The sequence below is a fragment of the Sparus aurata genome, chromosome 7, assembly GCF_900880675.1.
Source record: "Sparus aurata chromosome 7, fSpaAur1.1, whole genome shotgun sequence".
Taxonomy (NCBI): domain Eukaryota; kingdom Metazoa; phylum Chordata; class Actinopteri; order Spariformes; family Sparidae; genus Sparus; species Sparus aurata.
This window is the reverse complement of record NC_044193.1, coordinates 20,510,159-20,525,514: the sequence shown is the minus strand read 5'-3', so window position 1 is coordinate 20,525,514 and position 15,356 is coordinate 20,510,159. Positions and strand designations below refer to the sequence as shown.

Sequence of the window (15,356 nt, the reverse complement as noted above, 5' to 3'; positions counted from 1 at the left end):
TTTTTATGCCAAGCGCCCTTCGCGACGCAACCTTAAGCATTTACCCGGCTCGGGACCGGCAATTATGCACCGGCTCGCGCATCCCAAGCGGCTGTGGCAACCTAAGGTTCAGTGTCTTGCCTGAGGACATGCTGACGGGATGGGATTGAACCGCCAACCCCATGACCAGTGAAAGACCCGCTCTACCTCCTGGGCTCATCATAAAAGTTTTTGTTATTTAGTTAAGTACATGTAGCTGTGTAACTACAGCGTACTGATTTGAACTAAACGCAGGAATTTTTTTTGATAACCATAAGACATTTTGCCATCCGGCTTGTGTCCCCGAGATCCCAGAGTGCTTTGCTCGACAGCAAATCCTCTCTGAATCGCCAGAGGATTCAGATGGCGACTCAAACTCCCAGTCAACAGTTGCCGGTTCGCTGCCATTGTAGAGTCTAGTCAATTGAGTCTGTTCCAAAACATTACAAATGGTCATCCCAGATTAGTTGGCGGAGCGGGAGCGTTTTATAGTGAAATCAGCCAATGGCACAAGTTTTTTCCAAACAATAACATCCACACAGCAGCGCCACATTGTTCATTATCGCCACTATCAGCAGGAGCTTTTTTTTTTTTAACACATATAGTGTTTAAGCATGCCTCGAGGGGGTGTCACATGATTATAATAAAGACTGTAATAAGGAAAGACAGTGAGAGATAGAAAACCCCAGTGAACACATAATACCCATCTGTGCCTATTGCTCCAGTCAGAGTGTGTGTGTGTGTGTGTGTGTGTGTGTGTGTGTGTTGATTGTTTAGCAGTAATGGCACACAGCGTACAACAGGATCAAGTATTTTCACGGCGTAGCGCAGGACAAAGCCATTACAGTAATCAGTCTGTGTTGAGTGGAATTGAAAGAACCAAATATGCCGGCTTTTCATGTCAGTGTTCCAGCAGGATTTAGGAGTCGATCGTGCGATTATCTCCGGCCAAATGACGCTTTTTGCACCAGTTTTACTCGTCATTTCCATCCATTAGCCCCCCCCCCCCTTCACAACAAATTCCGATGTAAAAAGGAAAACAAAAGTCGGTGGGAGGGAATCAAAACCTCACAAAGGCACATTTGGTAATGTGAGTGGCTTTGCAAAAAAAAAAAGCAAAAAGGTGAGTAGCTCGCGAGGGACCCAGGAGTTAACACATCCAATGACAGATGACAGACAGAACGTGTGAGGATATGGACACACTGCAGGTGAGGGCGGCCCAGATCAGGCGTCGGTTTACACGAAATTCAGCTCTCGGAAGAATGAATGAAAAAAAGATGAACAAAAATACAGTTCCGTTTTCATGATGTCCATGTGATGTACATCTGGTAACACGCATAGTTCGCAGCAACGCAACCTCATTGGTGTCAGAACATTTTCAGGTTTTTAAAACCGCTCCAGTGTAAAACTGACATTATACAATCATACAGGAATATTCTGTCCTAATCCATCAGGAGAAAAGGTTTGAGGTGGCTTCACTTTAAACTCAATGTGATGATTTTTTTTTTTCACCCTGTACACCAGCTAGTTCACAAAACTGACTCTCTTTTCGCATGAGAGCAGCTGTCAGTGGGATCGCATCTGTTGTGATTCGCTGAGCGGTTTTACATCAAACTAAATGGTACCTAAAATGGAACTGTACTGTCTTTTACGGAAACTGTGACTTTCTTGACTTGTGTCTATGAAAATAAGGTCCCATGGGGCGTATGAGCGACTTATCCCTGTAAAGACCGTGACATCGTCATGTTACCCTCCTTCGTTGCGTTTCAGTGAGTCACAGTGCTAACATGCTCAAACAGAAGACACCAGTGCATGGATTTGTGCGGCGCCAACAGGCGATGCATTAACACAGCCACCGGCAGCATTCACCGGCTGAGGACTGGGACGCCCATGAACCGCTGAACCTACACTAATTCATATATTTATGTGAAGACAGGGTCACATACCACACAGTACTGACTCTGGTAGAAGCACAAAGATGGCACATGGCCGTGCTCCAGGATCTATCTGGCTCTTTGTTTGTGTGTGTGTGTGTGTGTGCGTGTGTGCGTAGCAGGTGGCAACTGATTTCACATTTGACATGTCCCCTGTCGGAGCAACCAATGTTAATGAAGTTTGGCTCTAACCGCAATTTGGACACAAAGGCCGGCGGTTACACCTGCCTCTCCGATGTGGCTTTTATTATTCAATCTGTGATTATTAGCCTGCAACCGGGGAGGAACAAGCAGGAAAAGCCATTTTTTAAATATGGTGGATGCACTGACGAATGTGTGTGTGTGTGTATATGTGTGGGGTGAGATGGGTGTAGGATTGCATTCTAGGGCTGACTGATGCGAAAGCGTAACAGAATTTGCTCTATCGTTAAAGAAACATCTGGGAGAAAAATAAACACTTTTGACAAACAACTGTCATTGGCCTCCATCAAAATAATTAACATTAATAACAAATAATAAATCATAACGCCGCGGCTTCTCCGGAGAAACGCTAATGTCCTGGAGAATCCCGACTCCTTTATCATACTTTATTTACTTTTTCTTCAAGTGGGTTATTGCACCAAAGGGGTCCTCTCTGACCCACTTACAGCTCCGCGTGAGATTTTTTCATCTCAAACTTTAAACCCAGCAAGGTTTATTATCAATTTACTGTCAGACATTTGGAGTTTTTTTTTTTTTTTTTTTTCTTTTTCGTGTTGCTGGTCCAGTTTCTCCGTTAAATTATTTGACACGTACACCAGGATCAAAAGCCCTAATGCGTCCTGTGCGGCCCCTGTGCTTTATGCAAATTGAGGTGTTTTTAATGAAGGCGTCATGAATAATTCACGAGCGGTGTTCCACGAGGAGAAATGCGCCGCAGGAACACATTCGTGGGGGAAAGAATTGCTTTGGAAAAATAAAAATTGACGTTTCAAGTATCTCTCCCTTCCGTTTGATATCCAGGGCTGCTCATCATTTGCTTATTAACCCTCTGAGGTCGATTGACGCGCCGGCGCGTCAAAATCACGTGACTAATTTCAGATGACGTAGCAGCGAGACGGAGCCTCTGTGCGTCTCTGTTCTGACTCTATATCTTAGAGCAACCTTCAAACTATATGCCAGTTTTTAAATCGTGTTGATAGGCCAAGTAAAACCGGAGTTACGATGTATTATGTACGCCACACTTTTTCGCTAGTGTTGGCGTCACGTTTGCTGCGCGTTTGGTGCAGGAAGAGACGGAAAAGAGATCGGGCTTTCCTCACGAACGTGTCCGCAAGCAGGAAGTGCAAGCAAAAAAAACATGTTCCTATTGGTGGAAAAAGGCACCACACCAGCCAATCACAAAATTACATGGCAAATCACGTGATTTGGTTGCTAAGGGAGGGGGGAAGATTTGGAAGGGACGGGGCGGAAAAGTGAAAGCAGCAGTGCCAGTCAGAGAGGCAGCGACAGAGATCGCGAGTTTTGAGAGTTTGGAGATTTGTGACATTTAGCGTGTTTGGAGTGCATAGTTAGTGTGTTATGTAGTGTGTTTAGTGTGTAGTGGAGTCGTTTTTTTGTTTAATGAGTCAAAACAACAAGGAGAGTGCCGAATGTGGAGCAGGCAGTGCAGCTTTTCATTGAGCTGGAGGAGCTCAGGCAGACCTGAGCCTGAGGCGTTGCCTGCATTTAAATGTAAATAGTTACATATAACTTTGTAAATTTCAAAAATGTATGCACAGATTTAGCAAACAACAATTTATATTTGCATTATAAGTAATAAAAATGGTTCGTTGAGCATATTTGTGGTTTTCACAGTAAAAAAACTAACTTTTTCCTACTCGGATTTTATGTTTTTTTGTGATTTTAGGTCCATTGTCTTAATACAGTATGTCAAAATGAAAATATAACTGTACAGTCACACATGTGAGGTTGTGGTGAAAAGAATGACACCAAACAAGGCAAGGTAAATTGTTTTTAAGGTGAAATATAATGGTAAAATCAAAAATGGTCAAAAACGGCCAATTATACCCCAGACCCCAGAGGGTTAACAGACGTCAGCAAACTGAAATAACCCATTTAATTAGTGTGCAGAGTGCAGGGGGAGCGCCGGCCCCGTGTCCACTCCGCTGCTCTGTCTGCCGCCGCCAGCTTTTGGTACTTTAATAAGACTAAAAGCAGATATCAGGGTGAGGTTTCAACTTCAATTTGTCTTTCTTTTTTTTTGGGGGGGGGGGGGGGGTGTTTGTACAATAACAGAGTTAGATTACTGCCTACAAAAGGAAAAGGGGAAAAAAAGAAAAAAGGAACAAACCCCGCCACACTTTGAGGTCTGACATTTTTTAAAAAAGCCCCCATTGAATTGTTATTAACAAGGATTGTGATGGACTAAAAATAACAATGGAAACATCACTGCGGGTGAGCAGGTGGAGTGTTCAAAAGCGCAAACAAATGAGAAAGTCATTTTTGGTTGTGTTCCTCCGGCTGTGGCGAGGTAAAGGATGCCATTTTTCACATGGCTCTGTTGCGCAGACGTATTGTGTATAGATTGTGGTTGGTTGCCAAGTTGTTGCTGTTGACAGCCCCGGGCTAAGAAAGGAAGGTGAGAATTATTCACCACCCACACGGCACTTACAAGTCTCTTATCTAATCCTCCAGCAGTCGTCTGGATGAAATCCTTTGCTGGATCAAACTCAGGGCGTGTTGACCTAAAAGGGCCCCCGCTTGGAGCGCGCCTGAGTTGTTTTCCGAGCCGCCGCTCGTCGGGACACCTTTCTCTTGATGTCATTACCTGGGCGAAGACCAGCACGAGCATCATTTTCATCATCAGCGGCACCGCACAGCCCAGCCGAGCAACCCAGTGTCCACTTTGTCCTACAGATGTCTCTGAGGCGCCCCCCTGGTCTCTGACACAGCCAGGCTGACTTTGTAATCATATTACCATTGCATGTCTCATTAGTTTCTGCCATGGCTGAGTGTCTCTGCCTCATCCTGCTCTACTCATACCCTCACACACACACACACACACACACACACGCACGCATGCACAAACACCCACTCAATTGCTGGCTGGCATTTGAGAGTGTCTGGGCTTGCATCTAAAGCAGTTTACCAGGGAAATAATAGCCCTCTAAAAGGATTCTCTGTATGCAGAATCATCCCATTCCATTTGCATTCTAGTGAGACAAATTAAATTTTAGCAGAAGGTGAGTACAGCACCATGTTGGGATGACAGAAAGACGAGAGCGGGAAAAAAAAGGGAGAGGGGCACCTGAGACCTTAATTAGTTCCAGGAAGTTATCGTAACTGGGACGACTTTTATTTAAGATGGCATTTAGATTCATATATATTTTTTTTGTTTCTTTTAAACTTGCACCAGCTGCAAGATCGACAGAGGCAGATAAAACCGCATTTGAGACCGTTCCACTAACAGCCTCTCGAACGCACGTCTAGACGCTGCCGGTTGCTCCTGCAGCTGTGTCTTTTTCTTCAGATTTCAATAAAAAGGTAAGCCCGGGCATTCATCCCACAGCCACTTAAAATATACGCCAACAAAGAGCGAGGGGCCGTCGGAGGAATATGGAAGATACAAACACTGTCATTCTGATTGTGTCAAGGTCGTGAGCCGGCTCTCTGAGCTCCCTCTCTTCATCTGCAACGCGGCTGAATAAAGAGTGTGCAGTCAAATAGCCTTCAATACTCAACCCCCCTCTCTTTTTTCCTCCACCCACCCTTAACCCCTTTCTCTGGTAAAGTGCTCACAGCTCGTCCTTGAGAGAGTGTGTGTGTGTGTGTGTGTTGCTCTCAACAGGCCCGACCGGCTGTTTGTCCCTCTAAAAAAAACGGGAGCCGTGACATCGGTTTGACTCCTGCCAATGATTCCTCCTGCAAATCTTCCAAATGCACTTTCCTTCCAAAGCTGCCAAACAGAAGAAGGTCCTCAATAAGACCATCTCCTGGAGCACCTACCACGGCTCCCCTCTTGGTGAACCCAGGTGGCAGTTCATTATTGATGAGATCTTCGTTGCCATCCCGCTACCTCCTTCTTTACCGGGCGGTTACGGAATTGACTCCATATTTCGCACCCCGAGGAAGCTGCAAATCTTCCCGGGCGTGCTACAGTTCTGGCACAGCGTCCTGTTCTTGCGGCGTCTTCAGTCGGTTTAAAAAGTTGATGCGACGCTGACTGGTAACAGCCCGTGGTTACCGGCCTGAACTCGCAGCGTGTGTGAGCACGCTATCGATTTCCTCCCACCAGGCAATTTCCAGGGCACTTAGTCTAAATATCAGCTCCGATCAAATCGACTGAAAGGGAGTGATCCGCTTTGAGCACCGATCCATGAGCCTCTGCGTGTGAGCCGTGCGGTGGAATCCATCAGCGGTAACATGAGTGAGACACCATGCAATAAACAAACAAGGCCCGCTCCGTTCTACATGGATCCGGGCGGTGTTAACATCCTGACCTTTGTTTTTTTTTTTTTCCCTTAAGTAAGGCTATTATGACTTTTGAAAGGGTCACCTGCATGTCCTCAAAATAGATTTAGTGGAGCAAAAAAGCAGCTTGTGTGACACTCAGGAGGGCTTCGACTGGAGTAATCTTTTGTTGTTGTTTAGAGGTTTTAACGTTCCGCGGAGAAAGCAATTTTAAAACGGATGAGGGCGTAATCCCCGACAATACAGGGATTATCTCCTTAAATGACCTTTATCTTGCCATGAGGCATGGAGTGCTTTTCAACTCCACTATCCTAAGTCTGGTTTGATTACGGCTACAATGCCTATTTATAATCACCCGGCTATGGACAGACTATAGAGCTGCAGGGAGGCTGTGAATTCCAAATGGAAGATAAGGGCCTGCGGGGTGTTTCACAGATATGCAAGCAGAGGTGAGAGGATTTGAAGAAGTAAAAAGCTGAAATAAAAGAACGATAAACACGTTTTTTTCTTTGTGCAGTGGTTTGTCCTCTTACAAGCGCTCGCTTGAGATGAAGAGATTCTGTAACTCTTTGTATCCCCAGGGGCAGCATGTCACCAGAGGAACAGATAACTGCTGCTAACTGCTGCATGCTGCCCCCTATTTGTTTTGTGAATAAACAGCAGTTTGCATGCTAACCAGCTAACCCCGACCCATCTGAGTTCAAAGCACCTGTGCCAGCTAGCTGAGTTAACTGGCTTAGAGAGGACACAGTTAGCAGTAGTTAGTGATTACTCAGATGATATGCTGCCCCCTATTTGTTTGGTGGCCAATTCTTACATCTCACACCTTTAAATGCATAATAAATGTTGAGTGTTTTTATTGAAAGGCTGACAAATAATGGAGTGAATCAGAGGGAATTAAAGAGGCTCCCTCCGAACTAGTCGATCATTAACCATCTCCATTAGTTGGGATTTCTGCCTCATCAAAGGTGCTATATTTTCCCCTCAGAAATTGAAGGGGGAGTGTAAGCACCGCTTTGGTTCAGATAATTGGAGCAGTGGGACCTGGCTCCACTTATCTAAACCAAATATTGGGAGAGAGATTTCCCAGTGATTGCAACGAGACTGGCGACGATGTCAACTACATTTCTAAATGCCTCATACTAAAAGCTAAACTTTCTGCCTCATGACCACTTTTACTTTTTTCTTTTTTTTTTTTTTTTTTGGTTTGAAGTTGAAAATCTCATCTCATCTTCATTTTCTGACAAAACCGGATCTCTTTGGTTTTCAAGAATCTTCTTTGCTTTCAAAGACGTCTTTGCATCTTAAAGGAGCTCACTGGTGAATGTTAAGACATGAAAAATAAGCCTGTAGCCAATGAAACATTTAACACTTTGTAGCCAGCCTCGCTGCTACATCCAGTTTTAAGACATCTGCGTAAGTAAGGTTGTTGAATAGGTCATATCTCAACTTCATTTGACTTGTATCCTTGATGAATATTTCATCAGCGTGCATTATGCATGTAAAGATTTGCGCACATGTAGTGCGGAGATAACGGGAAAATATTTTGGTGGATGTGGAATGTGTTTGACCTTTGAGGATAACGAGCATCATTCAGCCATGTTTGCAACCTTCCAGTGTCGCTTTGTGCTTGATTTGGGAACAGAATTTGGCACAGAATTTGGGAAATAGATGAGCACCGAAGAAGAAAGAAAAGAAAAGAAAGAATTTTTTCTCATTCATGTTGGAAGGACAGCTCGAAAATGAGCTGACCATATAACTGGGGACTTCATACACTGAATGAAAATGAATAGAAACAGATGAATAATTGCTCCTTGTTAAAAAAAAAAAAAAAAGTAGGAAGGAAGTCCCTGACATTAAGAATCTCAACACAATAAATAGCCCGGCTGTCATGCATGAGTGTTCGGTCTGAAAACCTTTCAGGTAGTGGAGAGGCCCTGAAGTGAACGCCTCATTCACAAATTAGTTTTTGAGTACCTTAAATAGAGAGAGATACATGCTTATCACTTATCGCTTCAACCTTCTTGCTGAACCACTTGAAGACTAAATCCCTGCCGTACAGCAATTCCTCCAACTAAGCAGGGGCACGGTGAGTTAATTTGATACGTGACTTTGTTTGCCTTCATGTTGTTCTTATGTTTATGTTGTTGTCTCCTCTTCCATTACAAAAAAAAGGGCTGTTATTCTACCCTCTCACTGAAGTTACATAGTGCAGGAAAAAAGTGATAACCCCTAAAACGAGACTCATCAAAATGATTTTGAAGCTGTTATTTTAAGGTGAAACAGTTACATGATGTTGCTTGAAAAAACAAACAAACAAACAAACAAAAATGATATAGTCATGTTTTCAGTGTTTTATACATGGTGGGATAAAAGTGTTGATCCACTGGCTTTTTTTTTATGAAAGAACACAATTAATATACACTGCTGAAGATTATTATAGATAGGTACAAAAAACACTTTATTCAATCACTGATAAAACCATGAAACACTCAAATGGTACAGGTCATTCTCTTACAGTATGTACAAAGACTCAAACGGTATTCACACTGATGTGTGTGGTGGATGTGCTCCCTCCTTCCCGGCCCCTGGGCAAAAAAAAAAAAAGTCTGCCTGCTGTAAAATACCTCTGCACATTTGAGTCATTTTTTATGCCCCCGTAATTTGGCTATTCACGCTTTATTTAATGCCAGTGAAGCTGAATTCAAAAAGTATCTTGAAAGCATTTTGAAGTGGGACCGTTTCAACTGGAGCCCGGCTTTATGCGGTGACGGGGCCGGGTCCACTTGGCGCGCTACCAGAACCTCCGTGCTTTGATTCAGAATATTCTCCGATAAATGAGCCGTCCTCATCGAATTCTCCTCCACCGTCGGCGTAGTCAACCAGGCTGTCTCTGCTGATGCTGTCCCCCACTGTGTCATCGTCATTCAGGGAGCACAAGCCTCTGCCCTTCAGTGGTTTCTCCTCGCTGTCACTGCCATCAACAACAACAGAGAGGGATGAGGTAGGGTCAGCGATGTGGTGCTCAGACAAACACACTGTACTGTACAATCAGGCACATGCTCGGAAGCAACACATGTGGCCAACTGTCACGCACAACCAAAAGCTACACATGCAAAACACAAGCACCAGCCTGTACAGTACATACAGATGATCAAATGCGTTCCTGCTCTAACACACACACACACGCTCACACAAACTTCTTATGGTTTCAATACATCACTACAGGCGCCAGGCAGGGGTGGATGCAGCGGCTGCACAGCAGGAAAGCGAGCACGGGGGAGGCGGGGAGGGCTTTTCTACAATCACTTCACTAATTGCTAATTGCCAAGGCTTCAGGACCAAAGGCAATTTCAAATCTCTTTAGAACCAGCGATGGAAATTGCCAGAGTGCAGTGAGAAAAAAGACGAGTGAGAGGCGTGCGCGCGTGTGTGTGTGTGGGGAGAGAGAGAGAGGAGAAGGGTTGGGCGGCGGAGATTGAGAAAGGGAGAAGGAAGAGGGGGAGATGAAGAGGTGGGGCATATGCAATCCCAGACAAACAGCCTGTCATTCCTGGTATTCCCGAGGGGCCCTCACGCAGGCCGAGGAGATTAGATGCCAATTTAAGGCTGGGCACGCGGCCAACCTGCAGGTGTCTCACAACAAGAGGCAGGGTCACCTCAAAACACTGAGGATATTTTTCCTACCCGTCTTCTTTTCTTATTCCCTAAACCATCCAATGTTTGGTAACACCTCTATCCCCCCGCTTTGCTTTTGTATTCATAACACAGAGCATCTGCATTCAGAGGCGACGCTCAGGTGGGTGCTGTATGATAGTGCCATTTGAGGCGCACTGTAGTTGACACCTGTGTCAAACGCAAACTCCATGTTTTAGCTCAGAGACGTGGTTCAGGCTACGATTACGAATCGACTCTCCTTCATGGGGATTTTTAATAACTAATCTTATCTCTCCCATTTCACGAGGCCATTTACCATGCACGCCACATAGGGTCCACATTTCAACCCTTATCAAACCTTCCCTCTCTGACGACTCCAGAGCGCCCAAGATAAGTGGCTGTTATCTAAGAGGAGTGGGAATGCCAGCGCCGCTGCAGCCCGCCCACAGTGACTTTGAATACAGCGATAAAATGGGGCTGAGTGCTTTTGAGCCCCGACTCTCATTCAAGACCTTGGTTGGGATCCCGCTTGGTCTCAGCTGTTACTGAACAAAGGCTTACCTTTAGCCTCACAAACAGGTGAGTGATGGAGGTAAAAGGTAATTAAAATTGTCTTGCCGTTGACCCGTGCTGACATGGTTTGGGGGCAGCACAGAAACTTCAGGTGGAAGGAGGATGTTTTCCCCACTCTGTGAACCTGAAGTTGTATTTATTTTACTTTAAAGGTGTCCGGAGGAAAATAACACAGCACCTGATGCCTTCTCCCCAATTGCAAATAAGAAGATGAGAACTAAGATGAAGGAAAGAAGAAATGAAGGTAAAAAAGCTCCAAAAACAACAGATTAATTCACACTGTTGGCTAACAGCATACTCCAGCTATGACATCTGCTGTTCCTGTAGTGGACAGAGGGGCAAGGCAGCAGAGGGCTGTCTCTGAAGAGAAATCGTCTGTAGCATAATTACCACTTGTCAGCTCCCCAGACACGTGGCACAACAGCGGGTGGTCTATTGCCTTCAGAGATTCAAAGGGCACAAGAGAGCCGTGAATCCAGCTCTAGAGCCAGGAAAACAACATCATAGTGAGGCTAAGGGCACTCTGGGGGGACAGCAGTCAGAGCAGCCCTGTGAAACAAACCATGAGAGGATTTCTAAAGAGATAGTAACATCTGCACCGACTCGTATAACCAGGGCTTCTTCTGCCGTAAAAGTGGTATCAAACCATACTACAACAACAAAACCATATAACAGTGTGGATGATTACTTATGAGATCTTAAAACTGGAGATCAATACAATAAACCATGCTTTACTTTCAGCATTACAGCTGAAAAAGTGTTAACATGTCAAACTTCAGGGAGCTGTGAATATTTAAGATATTCCTGCCCCACACACCAATACAACTCCCAATACTGTTCATCTGTACAACATGAATTACTTTCATCTTTGTCTCTCAAGCTGGAAACAGCCGTGAACATCAGCTTGGGTAACACTCCTCCACTCCTGCTGTACTGACACCGGCAGCGAACCGCAGAGGACCTCAATAACTGTACTGATGTTTCACTGTTTCTCTTATCTTATCTTATCTTATCTTATCTTATCATCATTGATTTATCTTGTATCCTAGCTGTCCTAATTCTCTCTTTTTAATCAGTGTGCTGTAATATATTGTTTTTGTTTTTTTGTTTTGTTTTTTTAGGGTGCCTATTGTCATCTGGCCGGGGACTACAGCAGGATATTAGCCATGTTGGCTAAAGCTGCCCCTTTTTACTGTTGTTGATGCAGTTAATTAATTGAGATTGTCTTCGATATAATAAACTAATAAACTAACTTTTGAATAAAACTCACTTTTTTCATTAATTTGGACAACAGGATTTTAGAAAACACTGATTCAAATGGGATCATAATACGATTTCACTGAGCGTTTCAGCGCGTTCGCTAATTATGAACAATCGTCAGAGCGTACTGGAAAGTTCTTTAAATGTACAGAGCTGTGTATCATTACTCGGAGTACCACAATCTCAGACTCTCCGGGCACTCTGTCTGAGGAGACGGAGCAGCAGAGAATCAAAGAGAAATCGGTGTTTCATGAACTGCTGAAATGGCACATTTAGTACATTTAGCTTGGACTACATTTAGTGCTAGCCAAATGTAGAGATCTAGCTAACACTGAATTAGACAAGAAGCCATATTTAGCTTTGTTTTTTGTCGAGTTGTAGGTTAAGATCACAAACAAAACATTGAAGCTTTCGTGTAAATATGCTGTTACTGGCTGTGATTATTAAACCTACATTACCAACAACCTGTACAGCCGCGCTCTCATTTTAGTCTAAAACTTCAGATTGGATTTACGAACACAACCTTAATGTAGGACGATTGCCTCACAGCAAGGAGGTCCTGGGTTTGATTCCCAGCTGTATATTTTCTCCGTGCTTGGGTGAGTGCTCCAGTTTCCCCAACAGCACGTCATGTGTGTGAGATGAATTCTCCCTTCAGAGTCACTGACCATAGCACAGTCGCAGAGGAGTTACGTTGTACTGTGTGACTGCATGTGACCGATAAAGACCTTCCTCTTCTTCAAATAGAATTATCACCCTTAACAACTTGGTGCTTGAAGGCCACATCGGCTTCTGTACAGCAATATTGATTGACGACCCTATCCAATCACATGCATGCAATCATACATATTTGAGCTACTCTAAAATCAATAATTTAACCCGTAATCTATAAACAGGAAGGTAGACAATGCACTCTTTCCTGTATTACAGAATTATAGTCTTGGCAAGAGACTCAGGGATGCAATTGGCAGCAACCACACAATTGTGAGTAATCATGCTCTGAATAATATGATGACGAGAGGGTTCAAAGCAGACAGAAGAGGCTATTTTAGGTGATTTCCGTTGCGTGTGCACAAACAGGCACGCCATTGTCACGCAGTCGCTGCAGCGCTGTAGCGCTGTCAGGCAAAATAGGATTCAGTTGATTCTCCCTAAACTGTCACCGTAGCGGCTAAACAATGCAAACAATGGAAATCCAACAGCTATTATAAAGCACAACAGCTGTCTGCTTTGTGCTTAAAGGCTCAGTTTGTCTACTCATTTGCCATGCTGAGTTTACAGTACATGCCTGTTTAATTGAATGTAAAGTATTTCCCAGCAGCAATCACTGCATGTCCAGAATTAATCCCTGCATCTGCAGTTGCACCTTCCTCAAATCTCACTTGTATTGAAGATATGCCACTGAATACTACACAAATAATTCACAAAGTGTACATCAGGGTTTAAAGGTAAGCAGGAAGCAGAAGAACTATAGCAACACTTCATGTTTTACTAACATCTCCTCAAATACATCTTTCTACATTAGAGGAGGCTAGCACATAACCTTAATAGGTTCACTAGGCAGCTGGTCCTAGAAGCTAAATAATTAATTGCAATACTGCCAAGCTGTTGTCTAGGAAATGTCTTGGTTGCAAAGTGAGGTCACACTACTGCCAGTGCTTTATGCTCCTTCGGAGTCTTTAGGTGTTTGTACGTATGAGTTTGGCTTTTTGGATTACATGCTGTGTGTGAAATCACATTAGGGAGAGACAGCAAGCATACAGCGGCATGCTTCCATTCAGTCCCAGTCGAGGGTATATATGTATTTATTGATCTCACGCACTCACAGGATCTGGAAACAAATCTAAAAGCACACAATTCCAACTAAAGGGGAGCAAAGGCTTAGTTACCCACTACACCTAACTACACAGTTCGATTACCTAGCCCATCAAATGATGAGAGCAATGACTTCTAGGCTCATCCTGGAAACGCTCATGAATGCATGGTTTGCTTTTGGGATGGGAGAGAAAAACATAACTGTGACACATGACAAATGACTTCCTCAGCCAATGAATATTTAACACGTGGTTGTTAGATTAATACTGCTACAACACAATGCATTTCGGGGAGATAAAAAAATGTCATTTCCTCAGAACACTTTGGCACCGCGGCGTTCCTCTGCAGTGCAGGAGTACAGCTCACCTGTATTCACAGGATGTGTCATCATTCATTCCTCGTGACTCCACGTCAGGGTGGAGGTCTTCCTTCTCTTTCACTGCAGAGGAGGCAAAACAGACATTTCAGCACTACTGTTAAAGAGCAACACTCTCATCCATAGATGAAAGTGAATATTACTTACAATGTTGGGACATAAAATCATTTGTAATGCTTTAAATTCAAACAACTATGAAGGATCATGCCTTTAAAATTTGGAGAGAGAAATAACTCAAACAGAAACATTCATCTTTCTAATCAGCCTCAGTGATTTTCTGTCAAATTTTTGGAAATTGGAGCAAAAGCAAACACATCAATGCATAGCAGTTTTACAAGAACAAATGGTCTGAACTTTTATCTCCTGAGTGTATATAAGAGTTGAAATGAAAAGTAACCGAAAAGCTTTTGAGACCTAAACTAAATATGACTGTGTAAACATTATATCAAGCGTGCACACTGAAAGGATACCTTCCGTATGTCTGCAGAAAGTGCTACACACCAGCTCTTTGTATAGATATGCTTTAAAAAAAAAAACAAAAAAAAAAACAACCAAGCGAGACAAAAGAAGGGTTTCATAAAAAGAGCTGGATGGGCAAAAGGGGGAATCCAGAGTAGCTGATGAAATGTTCAGTGGTCCATGTCAAAAAGCAACAGCGGGCAAAAAAAGTGGAATGGTGGGGAGACGATGGTAAAAAAACCGAGCAAGGAGACACAGCAGGTACAAACCATTGTGAGAGTGAGGTTGGTTCTGATATAAAGCAGCAAAAAGGTGCAAGGGAAGGTCTGCGTAGGTGAGGGGGGGGGGGTTCGGAAGAAGGCCGGCTGGTTCCCAATTGTCTGGCCTGACAAGGTATGCAATCAGAGGTACCAGGCAGAACTAACAGGGCCACAAGAGTTATTTCGCATGCAGTTAATCTACACAGGCTGCAAGCGTCTCATGGACAGTTCATTTGGGGTTAATTATACTGGGCTTGGCAGGGTTAGCATGCAGAGGTGTCCGACATGCATGCATTATGCAATTCCAAGCAGGGTTGAGGCCCATTGCACATTTTCTTTCTTTCAGGAGGTCAACCAAAATCCGATCATAAGTCAAAACGAAGTGTCATCCTGAGAAACTAGTGACAATTTAAAAAATATTTAAAGGGACAATTCACCCTGAAATAAAAAAAAAAACTACGTATTTTTGCTCTTATTTGTAGTGCTATTTATCCAATCTTTATTGTTATGTTGCAAATTGACAAACTCTGGACATATCATTCCAAAAACTTA

General features: G+C 43.7%; 1 protein-coding gene and 1 long non-coding RNA gene across 12 annotated transcripts in view; one reads left to right on the top strand and one right to left on the bottom strand.

The window, feature by feature from the left end:
• Positions 1 to 8,743: 8,743 nt before the first annotated feature.
• chl1a (cell adhesion molecule L1-like a) overlaps positions 8,744 to 15,356 on the bottom strand; it is a 59,264-nt gene continuing 52,651 nt past the window's right edge. For 9 of the 11 annotated variants that reach the window (XM_030423876.1, XM_030423875.1, XM_030423878.1 and 6 more), the window contains 2 exons: positions 14,076 to 14,148; positions 8,744 to 9,378 (listed from right to left, as the gene is read on the bottom strand). In XM_030423876.1, coding sequence (XP_030279736.1) covers positions 9,165 to 9,378; positions 14,076 to 14,148 — 287 coding nt within the window. In that variant the 3' untranslated portion in view covers positions 8,744 to 9,164. Of the gene's footprint in view, positions 9,379 to 13,813; positions 13,884 to 14,075; positions 14,149 to 15,356 lie in introns of all 11 variants that reach the window. The other 2 variants (XM_030423881.1, XM_030423882.1) reach the window with 1 other exon arrangement.
• Positions 10,515 to 11,578, top strand: LOC115585486 (uncharacterized). The gene is made up of 3 exons (XR_003984715.1): positions 10,515 to 10,640; positions 10,787 to 10,878; positions 11,515 to 11,578. It is a non-coding gene; the product is annotated as an uncharacterized LOC115585486 (long non-coding RNA).